General features: G+C 33.1%; 2 protein-coding genes across 4 annotated transcripts; one reads left to right on the top strand and one right to left on the bottom strand.

Annotated features, from left to right (window-relative positions):
• Positions 1-232: 232 nt before the first annotated feature.
• LOC138938067 (dipeptidase 1) lies at positions 233-6,552 on the bottom strand. 3 transcript variants are annotated; one of them, XM_070304799.1, is made up of 11 exons: positions 6,422-6,552; positions 3,791-3,944; positions 3,254-3,416; positions 2,666-2,949; positions 2,295-2,352; positions 1,636-1,812; positions 1,472-1,562; positions 1,065-1,140; positions 822-972; positions 592-707; positions 233-468 (listed from the first exon to the last, which is right to left on the bottom strand). In XM_070304799.1, exons 2-11 carry the CDS (start codon positions 3,913-3,915, stop codon positions 393-395), a joined length of 1,317 nt encoding a protein of 438 aa, XP_070160900.1. In that variant the 5' UTR covers positions 3,916-3,944; positions 6,422-6,552; the 3' UTR covers positions 233-392. The 3 variants fall into 3 exon arrangements, with proteins under 3 accessions (XP_070160900.1, XP_070160898.1, XP_070160899.1); XM_070304797.1 differs by lacking the exon at positions 6,422-6,552 and adding an exon at positions 6,239-6,339; XM_070304798.1 differs by lacking the exon at positions 6,422-6,552 and adding an exon at positions 6,248-6,333.
• A 1,669-nt stretch (positions 6,553-8,221) lies between these two features.
• LOC138938391 (uncharacterized) lies at positions 8,222-22,946 on the top strand. Its single transcript, XM_070305306.1, has 7 exons — positions 8,222-8,411; positions 9,631-10,029; positions 11,691-12,076; positions 17,927-18,016; positions 21,538-21,606; positions 21,760-22,041; positions 22,425-22,946. The coding sequence occupies exons 1-6, from the start codon at positions 8,222-8,224 to the stop codon at positions 22,024-22,026; spliced, it is 1,401 nt and encodes a 466-aa protein (XP_070161407.1). The 3' UTR covers positions 22,027-22,041; positions 22,425-22,946.
• The last annotated feature ends 556 nt before the right edge of the window (positions 22,947-23,502 follow it).

The following is a 23,502-nucleotide window of genomic DNA, read 5'->3' as shown; positions in this document are numbered from 1 at the left end:
AAATTTTGTTTATTATAATTAATAAATAATTTACTATACATTTATATAGTATTGTGAACATTTTAATTCGCTCAGATTTGTAATTCGATAAGAATTATAAAAATTGTCAAAACTAATAATTTTTTTGATCTTTTAAAATGATATCTTACCTTTATGTTGTATCTGAGAAAAACATTTTGAAATATCTTTTATCTCTAGAGAATTGAATAATATAAACAGAAATAAAACAAATAATATTGCCATAATATTTTTACATTTTGCTCTTTAATATTAATTGCGTCTTAATGAAATATCACATATTGTTTAATATCCTTTCACATTTATATTTAACATTTATATTTAACATCTACTTGAGTCCACACTGAATGATAGTGTTCCATTCCTAATAGTTTTCATCCTATTCTTGGATATAGATTCAGTCCTGAAGTTTTCTCTTCTACATCTGATATTACATTTACATTACTCCATCTAACATGAAAGGAAAATGATACTTAGGAAATGTAGAATATTAGGAAAACTATTGTTCTTTTTCCGCAATAAATTAAATTAATATATTTATATATATTATAATTCTCATGAAATAATATTTACTCCTTTGCAGTTTGACATGCGCCTGGATTAAGCCCTTCTTTCTTTTGTGCAATATATAATTCATTTCCCGTTATAACATCTTCTCGAGGTACTTCGGACGATAAAGAGTCTCGTACCTTTTAACAAAACATTAATAAAACAAAGACAAATTAAAGAAAAATAAGATAAAAGGTGTTATATTCTTATTACTCGTGAATGTATTATATGTTATATGTAATTTTTGTATTTACCGCTTCTACTGCTTGGAAAACGCGAATAAAGTTTCTTCCAGCCAATTTTTCTAAATCCTCTCTGGTCCATGTTGGTTCTCCTTCTCGATTCTCATATAAACGATCAAACAGATCGGGATACTTTGAGACATCTTCCAAGCCTATTGGTACTCTAATCAATTTTATTAAACATATTTCACTTGTACTTATTATAATAATTAATATCATTCGTGTTATTAGTATTAAAACATTAGTATTACTTACGATGTTACACCATCATAATCTCCGCCGATTCCAACATGCTCCACTCCGATAAGATTTCGAATGTAATTTATATGATCTAAAAAGGTCAATACATATATTTGATCGATTCAATAGAAGATAAAAATTCACGTGTACAAGAATTAACTGAGGATACATATGTCGGATACATTATTGGATATTGTCAGATTGTCATAATAAAAATTAAAAAAAAAAACATAATGCTAGAAGCAACATTTTTGTGGAGAGAGAATGAAAATCTTTTTATATATATTATTTCATATGTGCTATTATCTTAAACTTTTTGATTCCCATGTGAAGTTTACAAGATCTTTGTAAACTTAATTGATGATAAATTTTAAGATTATAGTACTAAATCACATACTGTGTAGTTTAATTGAATGCATTACCTATGACATCTTGCATCGTCGCGTTCCTGGAAGAGTTACAATTTACGAAATTGCTATAGAAATTCACCATAACGATACCATTATTCTTTTTCTGAAAGAAAAGAAGAGTGGTTTTGAAATTTTTGCATCTTTTTAAAAGAATAATTTTCTTTATGTATACTTACGACTAAGTGCAGGACGTCATCGGGAACGTTCCTGTAGTGTCTGCAAATACTGAAAGCGGACGAATGCGAAAATATGACGGGAGCTCTTGTTATTGCGAGCACTTCTCTCATAACATTGTGAGAGACATGAGATAGATCGACCAACATTCCAATTCGATTCATCTCGTAAACCACTGTCTATAATTTGTAAAATACACTGTTGTTTTTTTAGAAGAAATTTGCAGCGTTTGGAATTTATAGTTTTAATTTAGAACTAAAAATTGATGATCGTATCAAACTAGTTTAGAATCAATAAATCGCTTCTCGCATAATATACAATTAATAGATGTTAATTGTATAGTCTCCGAAGATTATTTTTTAATGCACATTATAATTATGTAAGAAGGCATTAATGTTTTAGCTCTTTAAATTTAATTGATCATCACACGTTTTTGCTTGATCAAGTTTCGGTATCATATCAATCTTATCAATTTGTCATGTCTCTCAGCTATTGAGGGGACCGTCTCGTATCATTGATAAATCACTGTCATAATCTCATAAAGATATATCAAACGCTTGAAACGATTCAGGTTTTTCCATCATATAAGATATATAAAACAATAATCAAAATATTGTATTAAAAAGATAATAACAATAATTTCAATAATTCTTTCACATACTTGTCCGAATTCTGTCAAATTGTATACATATCTGTCATCCACGATCGATGCATCGGCCCTATAGAAATAAAAATAAAATTTATCATCAATTCTCTCGTTATATTTAAAGATACAAGAAAAGGCATTTTTATATTTCTTTAATTCAGGAAACTAAACAAAATTATTGTACTTATAAATAATATCAAAATTTGCGTTATCGAGAGATAATTATCAAGAGAGATAAGAATTTGTAAAATATATATGTACAACTGAAATTTAATACCACATCTCATATCTTGAATACGGGAATTTTGTGCTTAATAGAGATTTAATTGCGATAAACGAGCGAAAGATTCCATTGAGCTCGGTTTGCAACGCTTATGGTGACGTACCACGGTGTATTGCAGGTGTGTGTCAAGGTAACGTAACGAACACCGAGATCATAGTAGAGTCTCAAGATAGCTAAACTCGAATCTAGCGAGTGACCGCCCTCGACGGCTATCATGGATGCTATTTTGTCATTCCTCCACGTGGTCTCAATGTCTTTCGCGTCTGTGACTAGTTGCAAGTTGGCCGGATATCGCCGAATAAATCGCCTGATTACATCGATCTGCCGCAATGTTAATTGTACAGCATCTTTGTATTGCGATTCGCACGGCATGTATGCCACCCAGAACTGAAAATTGCATTATTGCGTAAAAAAACAAACAAGATAAGCTTCTCTGCGAAAAGTCTTGTGATAGAAGGAAATTTTTAAAAAGATAACAGTCTTTTTATATGAGGCATGCAGTAAAAAGTAAAATAACAGACAAAGATATAAGAGAGATAAAATAATAATGGAACAAATAATTTCTTGTTGAATGTGGCAATGCGTTTAAGATGAAATAGCTGATCTATTAATTGTAGAATAAATAGGCTGCGGAATTTCTAAAGATAATTAAACTTTTGTGTGATCTTATATGCGAGATGTTATGACTTACTTGTCCACCCACTTTTCCTGCATTTAAACGAGGCAGATCAGTGAAACACGAGGAACAAGCGTTACTTCCCCAGACGCTGTCATTCCTTAGATCTCTTTCGAAATGGAAGGCTGACAAGTTATTGTTCAAGATTTGATATAAATTGTACGGTAAATCGTTATGGCTACAAACATAATTAGAGATAAATACATTTAATTAATCAAAAAGGAAAAGACAGGATACAGATGCGATAAGAACGCGAAATAAAATTGACCTTATTAATTGTTCGTTTGATTCATATTTTACAAGAAATCTTGATATTATTTTTGAAATTTGTGTCTGGAATATGTAAGAAAATATTAGCACAAAAGATCTGATAAAATTTAATTTGTATATAATATCTTCAATCTAATTGATATTTGATTAACGTAACTATCAGTTTGGATAGATTATTCGTTAGCAATTAATGTTGCTTTTAAATGATATCGATGGAATAAAAATAGGTCGAAGTCATTCATTTTCTTATACGCACATTTCTCAATTATATGATTGAATTACCCATCAATAAGAGGCGCCGAATCGAGAGCGTCCCGACCTTTAAAGATATTCACGCTAAACCCTACGGATAATCCGATCACAAACAGAAGAATTGACAGGCAAACGGCGACATTAATATATAACATTTTCCCTGTACAGTATCGAAAAATGATGTCTGAAAAAGATGAAAATGAAGCAAAGTTAGAATTTTTGTTACAGAGAAAACAAGGCTATTTATAAAATAATAATTTTCAACAGAACAGAATAATGCACTCTTGTAAATTAAATAATATTGTAATCAGTTGTCTTCTTCCCGCATATGTCGCGATTTCGCATCACGAAATGGTATATACTTTCCATGTGGAAGTTATATACCATTCAATAGGAAGATATATACTTTCCAATATGAATTATTATTATATATATTAGAGAAATAAAAACACACAATATATATAAAATACATATTAATTTATATTTTATACTTAAAAAAAAAAAAATTTTAATAAAAAATATATATGTAAAAATTTTACAAAATGCAAAATCCATATAGCAATACATACACACATATATCTTATTATTACAAATTTTATAAATTTTTAATTTGATATTTTTAATGAATGTTAAAAATGCAGAAAGAGAGAGAGAGATAAAACAGAATTTTTCAAAGCTGCTTACACCACATGATCCGATAATAGAATGCTTACATTTAATTATTCATTTATTTATTTATCTAATTAACGGAAATATGCACACTTGGTTTATGAATAATAAACTCTCTTGATTCATTTAATACACTTATGTATCGATTAGTTATTAGTTATTGATGTTACCAATAATACATCAGTAAGCATATAGGGGTAATCACCGTTTCAAATGTACTCTCTTAATAATTTAATGTTTGACAATTGCTGATATAATGCAAATCCGGATAAATTTGAATAAAATGTATAAAATGTGTGCAGAGATGTAATTTAGTTTTATTTTCATGTATAGATTTCTATATATTTTTTACATTGCTATATATGCAGCTTATACATATAAAAGAGGAGAAAGATGATGAATCCACAAACGTATAAAAATTAATTTGTAATAAATCCGGTAATAAAATTTTAGCAAAATATTAAATAGAGTTTCTAAGTGTATCTTATTTGATTAATTTCGTATTAATTATATTATTTATTACTATAGCTTGTAGATATGATAAAGTTTATATAAAATATATAGAATGAATTGAGAACGATCAAGCGAAAGGAAAATCACTTACTGTGCGTCGATAGACAGTCAAAAAGAGATATCAAGGCAAAATTGTAAGCAGTATATATATATGTGTTGTATAAGATAGATATATCTTATACAATAGATACAACATATCTTATAGAATATCTGATAACTGCATTTTCAATTATTAATCAAGTATTTGTGCCGTAATCCTCGATAAATCCGAATAAAATCGCGGAGATTAAAATCGTGATATTTGCTTGTCTCGATACCAATACATCATTTAACAATTATTGTTAAAATATTTTGACATTGTTTTCTTTCTCACCTAATCAAAATGGATGAGTCTTTCTGAGATGACTCTTTAAATTACTATCTCGAAACATCAAATTTATATATTTTTATTACAATAATAATATTATCGATAAATCAAATAATCTAAAATTGCCAAAAAATTGGATTTTTAGTATGATATGCATATTGTAAATATGATGAAATCATTACACTTACAATATCAAAAAAAAATTTACTAGTATCACGTTATCAACTGAATGTTATAACATCGTCCGGCTAAAGGCACGAATCGAGCGTGCTAAGAATTTATATATACCGTTTTGAAACTTTCATCATAATTAGATTATTAATTTAATTAAATGTGTGAATCATAACAAATGCACTGTAATTAAGTATAATTTATTCCAAACGTATCATAATTAAGTCTTTTTGCTTTAATCGCACGAGAATTTAATTGCACAAATTAATCGAATTTTTTAATATGTTAATTCATTTAATACGAAACCGATAAAATAAAAAACTGTATATATATATATATATATATATATATATATATATATATCATTTTGAGAAAATTTAATTAGTAATCACACACATATACGCATACAAACATGCACACTTATGTTTAATACACACAATTAGATTATCATAAATAAAATTTAAATTTAGTATAAAGTTTTATATTTATATATATGTAAAAAGAGTACATAGACACATAAAGTATATTTTTATTAGTATTAATTATTTTATATTACACATAAAAATATCGATAATTGATACCGATAACCGAAACCGATAACCAATCTGCAACGACGCGCTAAGTTTTGAAACAGACACAGAATCGCGGTTCAAAATGATTATTGACAATATATCATGCATTGCGAAAATTGTTGTTTAATATTTGTCGAAATATATTCTATCGAATATTATGCCCTTATGAATCAATGCGATAAGTACTAGATTCACCCATGTCGAACAGTAACGAAGCATTCCTCCGACGATGCTAAGATCAAGCGACACACTATTGAGCCATATTGCGACATCGCTTTGAAACGCCACTTTAGTATGTAGTTCTAATATACATACATATATGTATATGATAGAACTTTATGTGATGATACATTAGCTTATAATAGGTACCTGCTATGTTTGATATATCGGTTAAGAGCGATAAAGCCTGTGATTTATGTAGCGGTGTTGCTCCCGCAGCAAAGCGCTCTTGATGAAAACTGTCTTTCTCTACTTCTTACTGTATACATTCATTATAAACGACTTGATAACGAGGCTGATTGAACTTTTTTTATATAAGAAACGTTATATAATGAATACGCTTAGGCGTGGATGATGTAATCGCGCTCTTTTAATGTTTATTTTTGTTTACCATTCATTGGCAATTGGACATTTCTTCCTGCTAGTCATTCTACATAATGCATAATCGGCTATTATACTAGAGGCTATTCTATATCATTAATTAAAATCATAATATAATTTCGATAGACTTGGATTTTACGAGATTGTAAGAACGCATGCAAGAACAAATTCTACATTTTTTCCGATATTTGAAAACGCTATAATTTATTTAAGATATTTTTTATATGATATCTACATTACGATTTTATATGATTATGCATCATATCAAATCGTCCAATGTATTAAATACAAATATTGGATAAAAAGATATCTACATTAAAGAAAAAGAAAGAGTCATGATTCGAGAGAAGAAAGATGTTAAAGTTAGCAACAAGTGATAAGATATCAACCATCTTCTATATTAGCAGCTGATATATAGCCAACAGTTACTAAAATAGTTTGTGAAATATAGATAATGATAATTAGTAGAATATGTGTTTTACGCAAAACTAGTTTGAAATTTTCTATTTAATCATTATTAAAATTAGAGTATTTATTTTACCGATTATATATGTCTATTCTTATAATTTGTTTCTGTGTATAATGTATAAAGATGACATTATATGATGAATATATTTTGTTTAGGAAATGGTACTATTTCGTAACGAGTTTAAATTTATAATTAACAAATCAGATAATTAATAAATTAGCTGATTTTTAACACATCTTAAATAAAATATTTATGGTTGTCGTGACACAGAGAATATAAAATAGGAGGATAACGAATTTTTAGACTTGCTTTTAAATTATATATAAAATAAGAGAAAAAAAATATGTATATTAGAAGACAATTCCGTGAATTTTTAATATAAATTTGAGAAGAAAAATGATATAGTCGATATTTTGGAATAAATCTTTATACAAATGTAAAAAGATATATTAAATATTTAATTATTAAGTATATTAATACTTTTTTGTTTTATGTATATAATACTATTAATCAAAAATTAAAATCATTAGAAAAAATAATCTGCCTCTAAATATTTTTTAAATGTCGTTCAAAATCTTAATAAAAAAAAAAATTAAATTAAATTAAAAAAAATTAAGATTTGATATAGCCGTTTCAATTTACTCTGTATAGAAGTTCTTCTAAAATTGCCATATATTTTGCACGATTTTGTACTAGATTACAAGAACAATACAAGCGCGCGATGCGCGCGCGCTTTTATTTATGGACATTTTCCAATTTTTTTAACTTTTAACTTTAACTTTTTCTTTCACAAATTGTCAAACTGTCAAAATTCGCATGATTTGACAGTTGCAAATAACACGAATGAAGCAAGTTGCAGCGCGGACAAGCGAGACAGCCAATCGGCATCGCGGAAAAGAGGCCTCAACGCTTCGATATATTCGAGTTCGAGGTTTTATGCTTTTTTTTAGAAAGGGATATTCTAGGTTTCATGGATAAAAGAAAGTACGAAGTTTGCTACATGAAAAGTAGAAATCAATTAATATCAATATCATATACGTTATGTGGTGTGTAACATGTTTATTAACTTCTTTTTCGTGCCAAATGAAAATTTCGCAGTAATGTCGAAATATTCTTTGGATTCTCTGGAGAGTATTGAGGAAGATTCATTGGAAAAGAGTATTTTAATGAATAATAATAATGATAATGATAATGATAATAACCTCGAAGCAATTAAATCCGCTGATAAATTTGTCAAGGACACTTCACTTCATTTAAATCCAATATTAACGACATCGCACGGAATAAAAGGTATAACGAAAGATATAAAATAAGTTTTGCAGACTCGAGCTCGCGAAAGAAGGATTTTAAGAATAGCTGTGTAATATAATTAAATATATCAACATATTTTTGACAAAGAACTTTTCGTTTTGTTCTTGTGATATTTTTATAAAATTATACACGTCAAATTGATCGTCATAAATGAAAAATAGAAAGAACTTACGATGTATAACGCAACAAGCGCAATAGGACGTATGTATAAAAAAGAAAAAGTGTGAGATTTTTAATTGAAACAAAATCTTTTTATTTCTTTAAAATTTCCGAAAAGTGATACTCGGGAATTAAACTTTTATATTTCCATATTGTATTGGAAATATCCTTTTTTTCTTCTCATTAGCGGGAGATAAAGCGCGCGTTCGTATGTGTGTGTTACAAATAATAAAAAGACAATGGCGCTGAAAAATAATGAAGCCATGCTCTGCGTAATGCAATTCGATTTCTCGTAACCCAGGAAGCCGCGGCTTTTGCGGACGAACGTGTTCCTGGATATCGCGCGTTAATTAATTAATGATTGGCGCATAGTAGCGTTGACTTAACGGCGGTCGTGGGGAAGTCGATCGAAAGTTCGACGGTAGTTTGAGAGCACGGAACCGAAGCGAGCGCAGAACTGAAGGCGATCGATTGTCTCGTCAACGACAGTACTAATTATATAATATAAAACGTAATATCTCTGGTCGAGACTCGTTCGCGGTAATGTAAAACTCTGCGGAATAATTAAAGCGATGAGCAAAGTTAGACGGAATAAGGCAGAACGCAGGAATATAACACGAATGGCAAGGAAATCCGCTTATCGATCTTAGTAGGAAAAATGAATAAGATAAAAGTGATTTTGTATTATGCCCCGGAAGAAAATGTTAGAAACTTTAAGCAATAGATCAATATTAAACGTTAGCAGAACAGGCCATACTACATATGTTTCTGTCGCATAAATTGACGATATTTGGATGCAAGTAATATATAATATAATGTAAATGTAGATATTAATGGATATTGACAAATGGAAAATTATACAAATGCATATTACATATTACATCATTATAAAATGTTAAGAAGAGTGTTTATTAGCTATAAAAAAATACGGACTTATTTAGATTAAATGCAGCTTCAATATATAGAAGATATTATTTTATTTATACATTATATATATATATATACATATATCTAATATCGTGTTCTGACAACGCTTTAGACAATACGACAGAGCCCAATGAGACTGTACGTGGGGACAGGTGCGCGAAAATAACCGGCGGCAGAAATTCGATAACTGCGAGCGGAAGAAGATTCGTCCAACGACGACAGGAGAGCAACGCGACGTGGAACGAATCGCGGCTTCGTATAAGAAAGTGGAACGATGTCGTTGGAAAATGTGAAAAAGGAAAAGGCGACGCGAATCGTCGTTGTTGTCATACGTCGACGGAGCGATGTTCCCCGGAGGTGCAAAATTCTTCGTCAAAATGTAATCTGCGCAGCAGCGGGAGCAATGCGAAGATCGACAAAAAGCTTGGTAACGTATTCGCACCGTGGAGTCGACCAGAACCGGCTAGGCCTGGTTGGACCTCGTATTCGGAGCTTTATCGTCGTAGATTCGGTTAGTCCCTAATCAGATGAGACTTCTCTTTCACGCGGAATAATGCCGAAATGCGCCGCCAACCCCGTCTCCACCACCTTCTCACCGCCGTCGGCGGTCCCGATAAAAAAGTACGACACGAAACGATGCAATTTTCCCCGAGGACGTTTATTTTCTTTCGTGATTAGAAGCGGGATGTGTTCGCGCCATGGGAGAGACTGGGTGGAAGGGACGAGGGGAGATTCTCAATCCGGCGAACGAGTCTCTGGATAATTTGACATTGTCGTTTTCTTTTCTAAAATGCCCAGATTTTTAAATTGCAAAAGTGAGAGGCCAACAGAATTCGTATCATCTGTAACATCTCTTCCGAGTCCGCATGAGAAGCATGGAGACAAATGTACCAATTCAAGAGTACTTTCATGAATACAAAGATTAAAATCATTATTTCAAAAAGGCATTGTAAAAGACTATGTTTTTTTATAAAGTAAATTTTGTAATAGAATTATTTTTATGCTCAGAATTATTGATATTGATTTATAAATGCAAATGTGCGAGATTCTCTTTTCAGAAAAGAGTAGCTTCTTGTCGCGCGAGTCTCATGTTAATTTTTGTTGGAAATTTTCTCTCTCGTATACATGAATTTTGATTAACATTAATGCCGACACAATCAGGAATATTAAATCATATGTTTGAATTTTATTTGAAATATATCGTTGTAAAATATGGAATTTTATTTTGCGAAAGGATCATCGCGAAAGAGATTCTATTGCGACACAATGTAGGCATAGCTATCACAGTTTCTACATATTACGATACAGAAAAGTTGTACGATGAATAAAAAAATTACATTTTTATGAGAGTATTAAAGTATTCGTTCCCTGTAAAGTATTTGGAACTTCTTGGAATTGCTTTACCCGGTTATGTTTCTTTAGCATAGACTATCCTTCGATTATAAAGATAATATTGTTTAATATGCACAAAAAGAGTCATATTAAATAATTATTTAAATAATTATTAAAAATAATTGTTAAGTAATTCGTGTTATTAAATAATAATTAAATGATCATTTACAAGAGATACATATTCTCTCTCTTTATGAACATAAAATTAATATTATATATATTATATATTTTTATTCCTAATTCAAATAAAATAAGATAAACTAGATTAGAAAAAAATTATCTAATTGAAGTCAAAATTATAATTTAGTATTATATTTATGAAAATGTAACTCAAATGGTATATTTTTCAACCAAATACTCTCTTTTTTGAGTGAAATATGATTTTAAAGACACCAATCAAAAACATATGATAGTGTGATCCCTTCTATCTTTGCTTTTAAAAATTCTGTCATCATATAGAGGTATGATGTGCGAGCTTTTCAGCATTATTCTCTTCAACAAAAAGCCGCTCCTATCTCGAAAAGTTGATAGCGTCATTTCTCATGTCACTGATCGTCGCTTTTCACGTCACTTTTCCTTTTCACATGGAATCCATTCTTTTGTTTGTACCGACGAATGTAAAACATAATTCATAATTAAATAAATCAGAGTATATGCAGCCGTTTCTCACGTTCTCTGATAATGTTTGTTCGTTGTTAGAAGGTTAATTTCGGCAATTTTGCGTGTCGCGCTATTAATATAAAAAGTTAAAGTTTGCCGTTCTTTTTGTTTTGTTTTCAGACATCTCGAGGCGTCCGCGCATTCGGTCTCCGGAGGATTCCACCCTGTCGATTTGCGGTGACAGCCAGCCCAGGGAGCTCAGTCTGGACGAGGGTTGTTCATCCCTTCCAGGCACCTCAAGAGACGACAGTAGCGAGCTCAGCTTCTATCGTCGCTTTGTCGAGGATCACGTTACTCGTACAACGCACGCTACACAATCCTGCGAGATACCGCATCGAGGAATACTTTCAAATATCTTCTTTCCAGGAGAGCAATGCGAACATAACAACTCGGACAAGTTGAAGAAATCGGTATATCGTCCGTATACCATCGAGGAGTATAGGAGTTTATCGATGCCAAGGCCTGATCGATCTCTGGGTCCTGATAAGGACGAGGTCCAAATAAAGGTACACATATTTTTACGAAATAATAATAATCTGTGATTTCTTATTATTTTTATTATTATTTTTAATTTCGAGATATGTCAAATACTAGTTGAACAGCAAAAAAAGAAATATATATAATACAGTATAATACAACAAAATTATAAAATAATATAATAAAAAAGAAGTATTGCGAATATATAAAATAGAAATATAAAATAAAAATATATTTTATTCGCGCAAAAATTATTATATTATATTTGACATAAAAAAAAAATAAAGTTTTTAATAGTTCATTTTTCGTTATACATTATAAGTTATAGTTACATAGAATTTTGACATATTTAAAACGCGCGATATTTCTCCGACGTTTCTCTATCTATAGAGATAGAAAATCGGGATCAGATTGTTGAAGTGAGATTTAGAGGCACGGCACGCAATTCTCATTTCCGAAAACTTATCTGTCGCCCGCGCGTTCGATCAAAGTTTCCGGGACAAGGAAAGTTTCCTCGCCTCGATAATTCACGTTTTCTATATTGCTCTCTTGATAATGAGTATAAAAGTATTTTATATTACTCGAGAACGTCATTAAAACTTGGCGTGCCAAGTTCGCTTGTGCTTTTATCGCGAAATTTATCTTCGACCGTTTCTTTTATTCTTATCCTTTTATCTCGCTAGATGTTTATCGCTGCGTCTTCGTCGTTAGTGTCCTCGATGTGAGGTAATTACGTTACGGACTGGATCGTACCGAGAGTACGTACGTTAATAAACAACGTTGGCCCGACGAAGTTACACTGTTATGGCGTAGGAACGTAACACTGTGATTCGATTAATGCGATAATTCGATCAATTCTTTATCATCGATGCTCATCGTCGATGCAACTCGTTGCAGCGCATTGCATCAATGTAGCTCAACGTTTCGCATGCAAAACTTCTATAGACAACTTTGACAGGAAAGTATAGGGTAAAGTATACTCGTTTTTCGAATACTGACCGTATAGTAAGGGATCAATTTGAACGGTTTCGGCTGAATAACACAGAAATACGTGCGAAGTTTCTTCACATGAAATAGACGCTTGATTAAAAAAAATGAGAATTTCATCGCGCGATTTTATTTCGCGCGAAGCTAGACCGCTCGTAAGTTGCTACAGGAAAGGTTTCTGTCGCCGGGTAAGCGAAGCGAAGGAAACTCCACCGCGTCGTATTTGCGAAGACTCGACATCGCGCAGTTAATACTTTCACGGAAGACGTAGCACTTCTCTGCGAAGGAGTTGCCTCGACAACAAGCACGGCTTCGTAGCTTCAATTTAATAAATACGCGACTCTTGTTCCCAAGGCTCGGGCGCGCTATTTTCACTGGCGTCTATTTCCTATTTTCTCGGCGTGAATATGCAATATTGAATTAGAGGCTGCATACGACGAATTGTATTCCCGGCAATTGTGTACGAGGAGTGTCGATGAGCATCGTGACAGTGAATCTTCTCCGTCCGTTTATTCCATCTGAAAGATGCGCGCGGAAGAAACGCGTTGCAGTTTATCGCTGAAAATTTAATTCGGGAAGTACTTTAATCCATTAATTGCGATACATACATCTCTCTTAACAATGGAATTATCGTTTCCATTGTTTTATCTTACAATTAGTAAATTGTTAAAATTTTAATGAAATCTTCAATTGTTCCGCACAAAATCGTTAATATTTCTCACGAGATTTTTTATAGTTTTATAGTCATTAACTCAGGATTGTACTTTTTCTCGCGTATATTTCTTTTCTTTTTATGTGCAATCCAATTTCTTGTCGATTTTTCCAGATGTGAAGGTATAATATATAATTTGTGTCTTAGTATTCCTCGGCATCTTTATGCTTTCAGACTTTCCTATCTACTTACATTATCTACATTTTACTGTTTTAATGTATCTATATTTCTTATATAAGTGGTCCCTCTCAGTGCATTTGCCCTAAATCGTCAATAATCCATGCACAAGTATTACTATTTATATTATGACAACTATAACAGGAGATTCTGATGTATTTTCTAGAAAGAATATATATATATATATATATATATATATATATATATATATATATATTTTATATTTCTGATAACGAATGACCTAAATTTCTTAAATCAAATATACGATAAATAAAACATAGGCAATATCGCTTTTTTAATGAAATATCTAGATCCATAAAATATATGATATTTTATAGTTATATCAGCACGTATTTTTCAGTTTTCGAATTGTCAAAATCGCAGAACTCTGCGCGAGATGGCAGGTGCGCGACGAGAAAATAGCTGTCGTCCTCATAGTCGGAGGACGCAGTAAATTTTCCGTAGTCTTTGAGCGCTTCGGCCCGCGAGGGCGAGCGATCTGTAAATTTTTCAGGATTTCTCCATCGCAGCCAGCGAAACGCGATAGCGGGTTTACGGCGCGCGAGAGTCTTTCTCATACACCATGCAGCATCTGGCCGCGGACCGATCCGTGTGTTCGTTCGTGTGTAATTTGAAAGAAAACTAGGATTCCGAGAGTTACGCTCCGTTGTACCGTTTTCGCGGGAACAATTTTAGCAGATTGGAAATTAAAATTTCACGCGGTTCCACACGGGAGCAGCCATCACCCGCCCTCGGAACGTCGAAAACCCTTTCTCTTTAAGCGCGCCTCGAGACAAACGGAAATGCTTCGTTACTGCATCACGAGGGTTCCCCAACATCGTTTCCTAGAGCCGCGGGCGGAGATGGCGGGTGCACGGTAAAAAGTTTCAAGGTGTTTCACCTCCGTTGGATGAGCAAGGACGAGGTTTCCTTCTCTAAGCGCCGCGAGCGACCGGAAAACGAGCTCGATAAAACTTGTTTAGTGCGCCTACACGTTTGCCGCACATCAATTATATAAGTTACTTTAATTTGATATATATTTTTTATAAAAATGTATATTTAATAAAATGTCCCAAACAAATTAAAAAAAAATTTTTTTTAGATTTTTTGTTGTAAAGTTAAATCAGTACAAAAAGATTTAATTAAATATGCGAAAAATATTTCATCAATACAATATAATATAATAATAATTGATTGTATAGATTAATAAATTTAATAAGTATTACATTATAGATTAAAAGCATTGGAGATAGAAACAGCTAAGATTGTTTTATTGTTTATTTAACTCAGAAAAATTGCACTTTGCTTTGGAGTTTACTTTTTAGTTTATACTTTAATCAGAAAGATTTATATAAAATAAAACGATAGTGTGCGAATAAAAATCTTTTGATTCAAAATCGACATCGAATAAGCCAAAAAATCGTATTACGAAAGTATAAAGTGCGCCCTATAGGAAGGCATCTCGCAAAAGGGCGGCGTCATGCCAATACGTTATCCGCAATTAGACGCTATAGAGAACCGCGACACGTAAAGCCGTAAAAAGCTTCAATTGCGCAATCGAACTTCGCCGATACCAGATCCAAGTACAGGCGAACAGGAATTTCCGCTCTAACGACGAACGCCGTGGAGAGAAGATCCGGAGGGACTTTTATCCGGGTGTTTCTTATATAAGCGCGCGCGCGCGTTCGTTGTACACTCGCAGGCTATTATCCGGGATTACTGGGTACGCCCAGGTACGAGAGCAGATAAGTACAGCAATATACGAGGGCAAATTTGTTCCCGACGAAGTCGCCGCCATCATTGCCGCCGCTGATATTGCTGTCATGGACAGTTTAAATACTTTAAATGAAACGCCGACGAATAAGCCGACGAAATGTCCGCGGATGACAGTGGTAGCTAAAGGGACACTCATAGAATGTCTATAATTATCCCGATTTATTGGAAGATATTATGGCCGGTAATTACGCGTGACGTTAACTAGTTTGGATCCTGATATTAATATCGTGTCATTACTAAATATTCAATCAGATATTACTAAATGTTGAAATAAATCTATAAATGTATGTTTAATTATTAATTAGTTTCAATAAGCAATTACTTTAGTTTGTAATCATGTAATAGATTACGTTGTAAAGTGCTATATATATAGTACATATAATACTTTACTAATGCTTTGCTCAGTCACATATATGCGCACGCGCACGCATCAGATACGCATACATACATATTTCATATGTAATTATGTGTATTGTTTTTAATAAATTATTATAATACAATAAAAAATCAATACTATACCATTATGATATCATTTAATAAATTTCGTATAGTTATAATATAATTCTGATTATATATATATATATATATATATATATATATATATATATATATATATAAGTTGCGAAAAAGTATTATTGCATTAGATACAGTAAATATTATAAAAGCTTCTAACATATTATTCAGTACACAATTTCGTGTTTATTTAATATTAATGGATGGCGCAACGCTCGTTCAAGTATAAATTTGTGCCGTTATATTTAGATAAAATATTTAGATAATTATACTATTTTATACGACAACAATAATAAGAAAATAGAGATTTTTAATTATTATTTAAAATAATATATTTATGCTAAATATATTAAGCGAGGAGATGCGACGTGCTAATATTGCATATATCAAAAAATATGAAAATGGTTCGTTGGTTCATCTATTTTTTAAGAAGAACGCCATTATGGTGACTGATGTGTTCCTGTCAGATGCGATTTTATCTCGTCTTTCTCTCTCCTTTCATCTATCTATTTCAATCGCTACCTTTATCTTTCCTGCCGTTTGTCACACGGTCTATCCCGTTCTCTATTTCTTTTCCCTGTCCCATCTCCAACCTCTCTGCCAGTTTCTTCGTCATCGACTTCGTTCGATGAGCATTTGCATAATCTACTTTGTATCGGATTCGAGCGGGTTGATTTGGCAGCCGACGATTTTTTATGCAACTAGCTCCATCGACCTCACCGTGTCTGCAAAGACTCGTAAGCATGATATAGTTTGCAGTCACAAAGAAATATTTAATTCTTGTATTTGGCATCAAATATGGCTCTCATAATCTTGAAATCTCCTTTGCAAATATTATCGATATGTTTTTACCGATGTATAAATGACGAGTTAGGATCAACTAAACGTGAATGTCTCTATTACAAGTTGCGAGACTTTCACAATTTCTGATATTTGAAAATATTTTTGATAAGAATATTATTCACATACTTTGAATATTTTTGTATTCAATAAATCTTTTTGGATTAAGCGCTAATAATAATTGAATTAATATATTTGATGCTTTCGTATTTAAATATAGATCGGTATAAATTTTAATCGGATAAATTTTTGATACTTAAACAAGCTGCATACATTCATTTAATATTAAATAAATATGAAATAGTGTACTAAATAATATGATAGGAGTTTTTATATAATTTTTGCTGTACCCAATGTAATTATACTTTAATTATAACTTTTTCGCATTTTTTGTATTTTTCACATTTTAATCAGATTTATATTACTATACAAGGTTTATTAAAACATATTATGGGGGAATCTATAAAAAATACATAAAAATACAAACGATATATATTAGAGACATATGTACATCTTAATATTAAATTCAGACTTTGTTATACCTAGAAAGATATTACTCGTATGTCGTGTTTACTTGCACCTTCGTCGGTGTACGCCTCCTCATAGCAAACAGCAATCTATAACCACATCTGTCTGCAAATTTGCGGTCGCTAGTATACTCTTGTATGCACACAAGTGCAGACGTATGCGCGAGCCGCAGAGACTATCCCCTCGTCGCGCTGAATTTTCGCAAAAAGTAAATAAAGCCTTTAGTCAGACGTAGCGCGGCGGCATGTTTAGGTTGAAAGTTTCACTAGACCAGACTGGTGGTAGTAGTAATAGTAGTAGTAGTAGTAGTAGTAGTAGTAGCTTCAGGGGTTGTTTGTTGTTGCAGAGAGAATGGCTGATGCGCCGGAGATCATACGGAGACTCGGTTAGCGCGCGCAATCGTGAGCAGATACTGCAACGAACGAGAAGACTCAAGGTACGAGACGATATATCCGCGCGTTTCGATGGGTTACCGATTACGGTTTATCTTAGACACGAAGGGCTGAATCGATAACATTGACAACTATGTCCCATTCTTCCACAAGATTTGTCAAATATACATTGCTGTCAGCTGTTTATACGTGGTTGATCAGTTATTGTGCCATTTCTTCACACGATAGTAATAAAGTTGAATTTTTTATTTGATTTGAATCTCTATTTTATTTTTCTCTTCGTTCATGTAGACTTTCAGATATCTTACATTACATAGAGTAATCCAAATAATTAGATTCTAAAATTAAAATTTTTAATAAATAATTCCCGTGTCCCCTTTTTACCCTGTACATTGTATTATTTAATTAGTTATTGATTGAAGAGATTTGAGAGAAAGAATATTCTAAACAAAACAAACGTAATATGGACCGATATAAAAATGCCGTATTTTACACAGCTAATTGTAAGCATATCGCGCATTTTTATTTCTTATACGTAAGCTATCGAATCTTTGTTCGCGGTCACGTGACACTCGGTTAGAATAGACGTCTTATTTCGCTCTTGACAATGTGTGTACTCGATCGAGGAATCCGGACATTATTGAAAACGAGATTCCGGAAAGTTCAATCCGACACCCGCGCATATCTGAGAATCCGTAATTGCGTTTCTGCAGAGATTCGCTTTTTCGCTTCGCGCGGCGAATCGTTTAGAAGTACAATCGCTTTGACGACCATCCGACGGAATATAATGCCGAAAAAAAAAATAATGGACGAGACAAGAGTCGCGGTTCGTGCTTGATAAATTAGCATCGATGGCATTCGGCTCCGTTACGGTCGATATTTAATTGCCAATTAGAGGATGCAAAAGAGGCATTGCTGACGGGCACTAGCTCGTTTTACCCGACGCACTCGTGAAAGTCAAGCCTCGTAATGACCGGCCGCAAGATTTATAAATGAAATTAATTACGTACGTACCACTCCGCGTTAACAATGCCGGGACCGCGTTTTTCTTTTCCCTTCTCTTTTACATTCTATCTTTCTCTTTCTAAGATTAGCATATCTTGTTCTGACGCTAGTCATTACCCATTTGCTTTCGCTGATATATCAATTTCTCATTTAATTGTACGCGACAGCGATTCAATTATGAAATTTTAATAACTATTGTTCTATTTATTCGTGAGATCAGTTGAGTCGTAACGAATGATTAGTGTAATAATTTATATTAGCAGATTGAAAATAAAGATCAACTTTATTATTCGTTTTTCTAATGAATCGAAGAAATATAGCCACATATTGAATTATATGCTCATCTTATCATTTTATAAAATCTATCAAGCTAGATATAACTCTACTATTATAGATAATTATTTTTATATAAGTTTTTATATAGATTATACTTTTCTCGCTTTTGTCTCACAATCTGATTTATATTTTCAATCCACACGCGCAGCGGTGGCGCTGGCACATTCCGATATCCTTATGAATGAAATTTATTATACATCAAGAACAGAGGGGTACGCTAGAAAAGACGCGTTGCGATTCGCAAGATGAAAGATATCAGGAACGCGCGGCGGAGAGAGTCTCGTTGCGAAACAAAATATTCATAACGGTAGAATGAAATTCCGTCGGGTCGTATCCTCCATTCGCGCGCTCCATTCCCTAGATACAATTCCGGGAATAACTTAGTTTCGTATCGGCCACGGCTAAGTCAATTGCACTTTGGCAACTTGTATTCAATTATTCCATTTCAACCGGGAACGCGCTCACGATCTGATCTCGCGAGATTACAAAGGTTCGAGCTTAACGATTATTCGCGCGGAACACCGTGTGCCGGGACGTTGCCACTACGTGTGTTTCCACTTGGCCGATCTAACGCCGGAAGAATCAACTATCTGTACAGGATGGTATCATCTTATAATGGTATAGCTCTACGTTAAGGGATACCTTTTACTTAAACTTTGCAAATTATAAAAGTAATAGAAATTTTACGTTACATTGATTCGCAAATAGACGATACACAATATTACATATGAGGATTTCTTTTATATTTCGCGTATTATAAAAATATAATGAATGTTTATATTTCGCGTATTATAAGAATAATAGACAAATTTGCGTTGCTTCGATTCGCAGATGTAAACGCGCAGTGAATCCGTCCAATTTCCTCATGCAAATACCGTATCTTGATCAAGGTTGTAGAGACAATTCACAATATTGTTTTAACATCCATTGGAAGGTCCGTTAATGAACACTATGGTACACTGGTAACGTTTGTTGATGTTTCTTGCACTTTAATAAATAATGCTAAATTAGAGATAAAATACTTATGTGATCTGAATAACAAAAAATTAAATTTGATCTTCAATTCTAATGCAATTATTTTAACAAACAAATTTAGCATAATAGAATAAAATTTTTATATTAAAATTTTGCTGCGATTTTATAATGATTATCTATCACTGTTACGGTTTCCGGTTTTGTATGTATAATGCACATCAAATATTTTATTGTTTCATTGTTTTGAAAATTATTATTCAATTTCTCTTTTACTATCTTTTTGCGTGTATGATTTATTCATTGCCAAGAGCTTTGATTATGCCATCGGGTTCGCATACGACGTATAGATATAAGATGCGATTGATGTGTCAAGTTCGCATAACGGACGAGCAGTGGCCGTATAGAAGTAACCCTCTCCGAAGTGCCGTTATCCGCACGTAAATTCAATTATACGTACAAAGCTACTACTGTGGACCGCAACGACCACGAGCATAGGCAGAAATTGAGGGAATAAGGGGGAATAGCGGCGCTCCGCGCACATGGATGAACCTATGTTATGCTTCTCGCAAGGAGAAGTAGCCTCGTGATTCGCATACTATAGCAGATAAATTTCATTTGCAATCTATTTCCTATGCTTGTATACGATACGCATCTCTCTTATTCGCCGACATTGGCTGATATCGATCTTCTTACAATGAAGGAGAAGCTGCGATATTAATTATAATTAAACATTCTCGCTGATTTAATTTAATTGCAATTTAATTTAATCTCTGCTTCTTTTTAATTCTTTGGTTCTAAGAAAGGATAAAAGTTAATTTTTTTTTCATAATATTTAATTTCCAGAGGCAAAATATTATATTCGTGTCACACACACACACACACACACACATACACAAAAGCTTCCTACATTTCTTTATTTTATATACATAATATAAAGAATTAATGCTCTAATATAAAATCTTATATATGTATATATAAATTGTTTTTTTTTTAATATCGATGTATATTATTTATTTTTTTTATTTGTTGTACATATTCGGAGAGTCTATTCGTACTTATAAAATAAAATAAATTATGCTTATCTATATTATTTTCGCTGGAAAAGACTCGCGAAACTATCGACGCGAGTCAAAGTGTAAAATCACAGTCCGTGAATATCATTTGATTCTTCCGTCTTTCCTTCCTATTTATTCGATCAAAGCGATCCACCCACTCGTCCCGCAAGCACTTATCCTCTTTGTGTTCACAGTCGAGACGCGCCATCGCTCAAAAATGTTTCTTGCCCCCTTTGAAGGATCGGAACGCTGCCGCCTCAAAGGTAAATTGAACTCTTTTGCGACTCCGTTCTCCGATACTCTAGCTGACTTTTCTGCTGTGCAATTATTCGTGTATCTCCGTAATGGAGTGGAGAGAGACTGAAGGAAGTGGCGCGGCAAGATCATCGTTGATAACATTGTCTCGTTTATTTCAGGATCGTGAAAACTCAAGGATCCCTGAGACGGACTGCGCGATGCAAGAGAGTCTCTTAAAGTGTCCTGTCAGATATCCGAAGGAAAAGGAAGTCATCACGAGCGAAGCATTACCATCCCAAGAGGTCGAAACGCTCGAGGAAACCCCGAATTTCAGTTCGTCGCTCGCTTCATATGACGTTCTCGAAGACTTGGAGACGATGCAACAGCGTCACTTGCAGGAGAAGAAATTGGCGGATCGTCTTATGCGTCAAGCATTAAACTCTTGATCACGACTGGTTCAGGTAAATAGAGCGTTCAGGTAAATCAGATAAATCACTATAACTTTTTGATATTTCCTTTTGTGACTTATATGCAACTGTTCTATTTAACGGTCTATTTTTACAACTGCAAAACAATATTTTATTACTGTGGTTCCGTCATATTATATCGATGTACATTTGTCCGTCGCATCCTGTTTACGCTCGTAGATTTATATCTTCTACCATATTTTTACATCTATTTGAAATAATCCGTCATATATTACAAAATACGACAAATGCATACGTCTTAAATTGCATGGCCCAGTTCAATTTGAAAGCGATATTAATTATTACGGTTTGCTGTACACGGATAGACTCGCTATGCGTTCGTGAAATATCGCAATATCGATCATTCGTTTCCACAGATGGACGGCTTTATTTTTGTGTCACGATCCGTTTCTCGTAAACTGATCCGGTCAGCTTTCGTCAAGAACTTCTATACTTTCATACTTTGTCATATGCGTGCTTATATTGTCGAGACGCAGTTGGCAGACTTGGCAGATCGACGAGATGCCCGTAAATAAATTGTATTTGTACCCGTGAGATTAGTCTGAGGATAAAATATTTAAACTTAATTCCATCCGAATAAATAATTCACTCAATGTTCTGACGGTTCGTATGCCCCGCTATATCCGTTACCCCCTTGATGCCGCGACGAAACGAGTTGCGACGGTAATACGTATGGACGTAAACGCAAACATATATACATACATATATACACACAAATGTTATGAAATATTTCTATAAGAGAGATATTTCTTTCACACTGTTCTCTGATGTACTATTATAGAAACTTGAAATCTTAATCGCGAAAAGAAAAAGAGGGTTACTTTGTTAATAATGTCGAACTGTTTTCTTCTACGCGATAGTCTTAGCTAAAAAGAATAAAAGCCAAAAGTTTAAAAAATTTTACCAATATATCATTCAATATTATTTAATTTTATTTGTAAATCGCGTTATACGTTTTTTAATATCTACTTCTCTTTTTTTTTTACAATGTGCGCTTTTCAGCTTGTATGTAGACGAATCTCTATGGTACGCAATCGTATACCGAAAACTTGTCTCTCTTCGCGATAGAATTCGGTTCTAGAATTATTCAAAGTTCTTTCCACCTAGAGAACGATGATCGTACGGAAAATGAGCGCTCTTGCCAAGAGCAGCGAATCGCACGCGGGATAGTTGGAACCGACGAGTACCAAGAGAATATTTTTATCGGCCATGATCCACATGGCGTTTTACGCAGCCGAGTTAAACTTAAAGATCCGGAAAATCAGCGACCGTAAAGTGTTCGCTCCCATCGTGTTGCGGCTGCTCTTCTGAATATGTAAATGCGCTACTGTTGTTCTTCGGGAAGATGATTCCGCTGTCACGGTCACGGCTAAATCTGTTATTACGCTTCTATAATCAAGCGCTGAAGTTTCTGAACGATACATTCGTCGCCCG

This window comes from Polyergus mexicanus, unplaced genomic scaffold, assembly GCF_030449975.1.
Source record: "Polyergus mexicanus isolate NDT 795.1 unplaced genomic scaffold, iyPolMexi1.0 SCAF_12, whole genome shotgun sequence".
Lineage (NCBI taxonomy): Eukaryota > Metazoa > Arthropoda > Insecta > Hymenoptera > Formicidae > Polyergus > Polyergus mexicanus.
The sequence above is the reverse complement of the archived record's forward strand: the minus strand, read 5'-3'. Positions and strand labels throughout refer to the sequence as shown.